Source organism: Chanos chanos, chromosome 12, assembly GCF_902362185.1.
Source record: "Chanos chanos chromosome 12, fChaCha1.1, whole genome shotgun sequence".
NCBI lineage: Eukaryota > Metazoa > Chordata > Actinopteri > Gonorynchiformes > Chanidae > Chanos > Chanos chanos.
Window position 1 is genome coordinate 6,511,951 of NC_044506.1, and position 2,159 is coordinate 6,514,109.

The window sequence follows — 2,159 nt, forward strand, 5'->3', positions numbered from 1 at the left end:
TGATGGCAGTGTTATCGTCTGCCACGGAATGGTGTATAAGTGAGTCACAAACTCTGGCGTATACAATCCGTTTTTTTCCTTTCTCTGAATCTGTCCTTCCCTGGAATCTGCCTGTGCATCCTCCCTTCTTCTCTCTCTCTCTCTCTCTCTCTCTCTCTCTCTCTCTCTTCCAGGTCAGTTTGCTTTCTTTCAGTACAGAAGTGCATTACTGCCATGAGAGAATACAGGTTGTATAACAGTGAGGAGAGTTGTAGGAGGAGTATGCTAAACAATAAGAGAGAAAAAATGCAGTGGTTTTTAGTAGCAGGGAGCAAAAATATATTCTGATTCTTCCACTGGTTACGTGGTATTTACCTATAGATGTTCACATAATGCTGGGGAACGTTATAAGTCTTGGAATATACTGGTAACGCATGTGTTGGTACTTTGGTATAATGGTATGAATACAGACTACAGACTTAGCAGCTCTCTCTCTCTCTCTCTTTCTTTCTCCCTCTATCTCTCTCACATCCCCTGCGCTTCCCTCCACCCCTCTCTTTCTTTCCTCCGTTTTTTCTTCTCCTCCTTTTGCTGGACCATTATCCAGCGTGTGTTCAGGCTAGTCTCTCATTCAGTCTCTGATTCAGTCAGTCTGCCGGGGGGGGGGGCTCTTTGAGCATTGGTAATGATGCGTGTTCTATCTGGAACCAACCCCTTCATCAGCTGGCCTTAATAGATCTCTTTACGTTCGAGCCGAGGATGTAATGTTATTTTTCCACTTCCTGGACGCCTGGCTGTTGATGCATATACTGCAAACCATATTTCCAATATTATTACAAGTATCACCCTCACTACCCTTTGCTGTAAAAATGTGGGATTTTTTTTCGGGGTGGGGGGGCGGGGGCACACATTTTGTTTTAAAAGTGGACTTGTGTTCCAATTGCAGACCTATAATCTCTCTCTTTCTCTCTCCCTTTCTCTCTCCCTCTTTTTAAACTCCACAGCGACCTTCTCCAGAATCCCCTCATCGTTCCAGTGAAGGTTCTGAAAGGTCACACCATCACCCATGACCTTGGAGTACTAGACGTGACCTTTCACCCCACCCAGCCCTGGGTGTTCTCCTCGGGGGCAGATGGAACAGTCCGCCTGTTCACCTAACCACCTCTGTTCCAACCCCGCCCACTTTGCAACTGTCTCCGCCCTATAATCATTGACCCCTCCCCTCCGGTGACAGACCCCATATTTGGACATCCAGACTCGCATCAACGTTGCAGAAACTGTGACCAACTCAGACTGAATCTCAATCTTGAGTATGAATGTTTGTTTGCATGTTGTAAAATGTCTCCATTTTTGTATTCTGATATTGAGACACAAGTTAGAAGAATCAAGTGCCTAATTTGTACATATCTGCATCTGTCAGTAATAAACGCCTCACCTCGAAACAAAACAAAACCCAACCAGGACTGTGCAGGATCCACCCAATTGTAACGGACAGTGTAAAACAAGACAGGTTTGATTTCCAACGCCACCCTAAACCCGGAGCTTTTACCGGCGCTCGTCTCTGCATCAGGCACTCAGCCAGTAACACACAACTGCTAATCTTCAGAGGAAAAAGACAGGTCACGAGAAGAGAAAACAAAACAAAACGGCGTAGTACGTGTTTGTGGGCAAAGCTGTGCCAAAGGCAACAGACCGACAGAGGAACAAAGCGGATGTTAAGACGCGCCAGACCCTTCTGTTCTGCTGTTAAAAACGTCATTCGTTTAAAGAGTCGAAACGCAAATCACAAGTTGCGTGTGAAGTTTCCCCCTCAGAGTCAGCATCGATGACCAGCCACCCAACGCCGTGTCGTCTTTTTTTTTGTTTTGTTTTAGAAAAACAAAATGTTTTGAGTTTTGACATCTTTATCCCTTCTTTTTTTCTGCAAGTAGTTACTTTTTAATTAAACATGGTGTTCCTTGAAATGTTCTCTCTCTTTCTTTTTTCCCCCCCTTCTGTTGTTTTTGTGTGCGAGTTTGCCACAGGTCAGAGAGAGAGAAAGAGGGAGACTGAGAGAGAATGAGTGAGTGAGAGAGAGACAGAGAGAGAGGGAGAGAGAGATTTGGAGGCTGGTGAAATATAAGCAGTTGGAGTCTGGGGAACGGGTTTCCTTTCCTCCACAGCCAGGCTTAGACACTGGG

At 45.4% G+C, this 2,159-nt stretch overlaps 1 protein-coding gene across 1 annotated transcript in view; it reads left to right on the top strand.

The window, feature by feature from the left end:
- bop1 (BOP1 ribosomal biogenesis factor) overlaps nt 1-1,892 on the top strand; it is a 56,963-nt gene extending 55,071 nt beyond the window's left edge. The window contains exons 15-16 of the mRNA XM_030789070.1: nt 1-39; nt 984-1,892. The exon at nt 1-39 is cut by the window's left edge and continues 69 nt beyond it. Coding sequence (XP_030644930.1) covers nt 1-39; nt 984-1,137 — 193 coding nt within the window. The 3' untranslated portion in view covers nt 1,138-1,892. The remainder of the gene's footprint in view (nt 40-983) is intronic.
- The last annotated feature ends 267 nt before the right edge of the window (nt 1,893-2,159 follow it).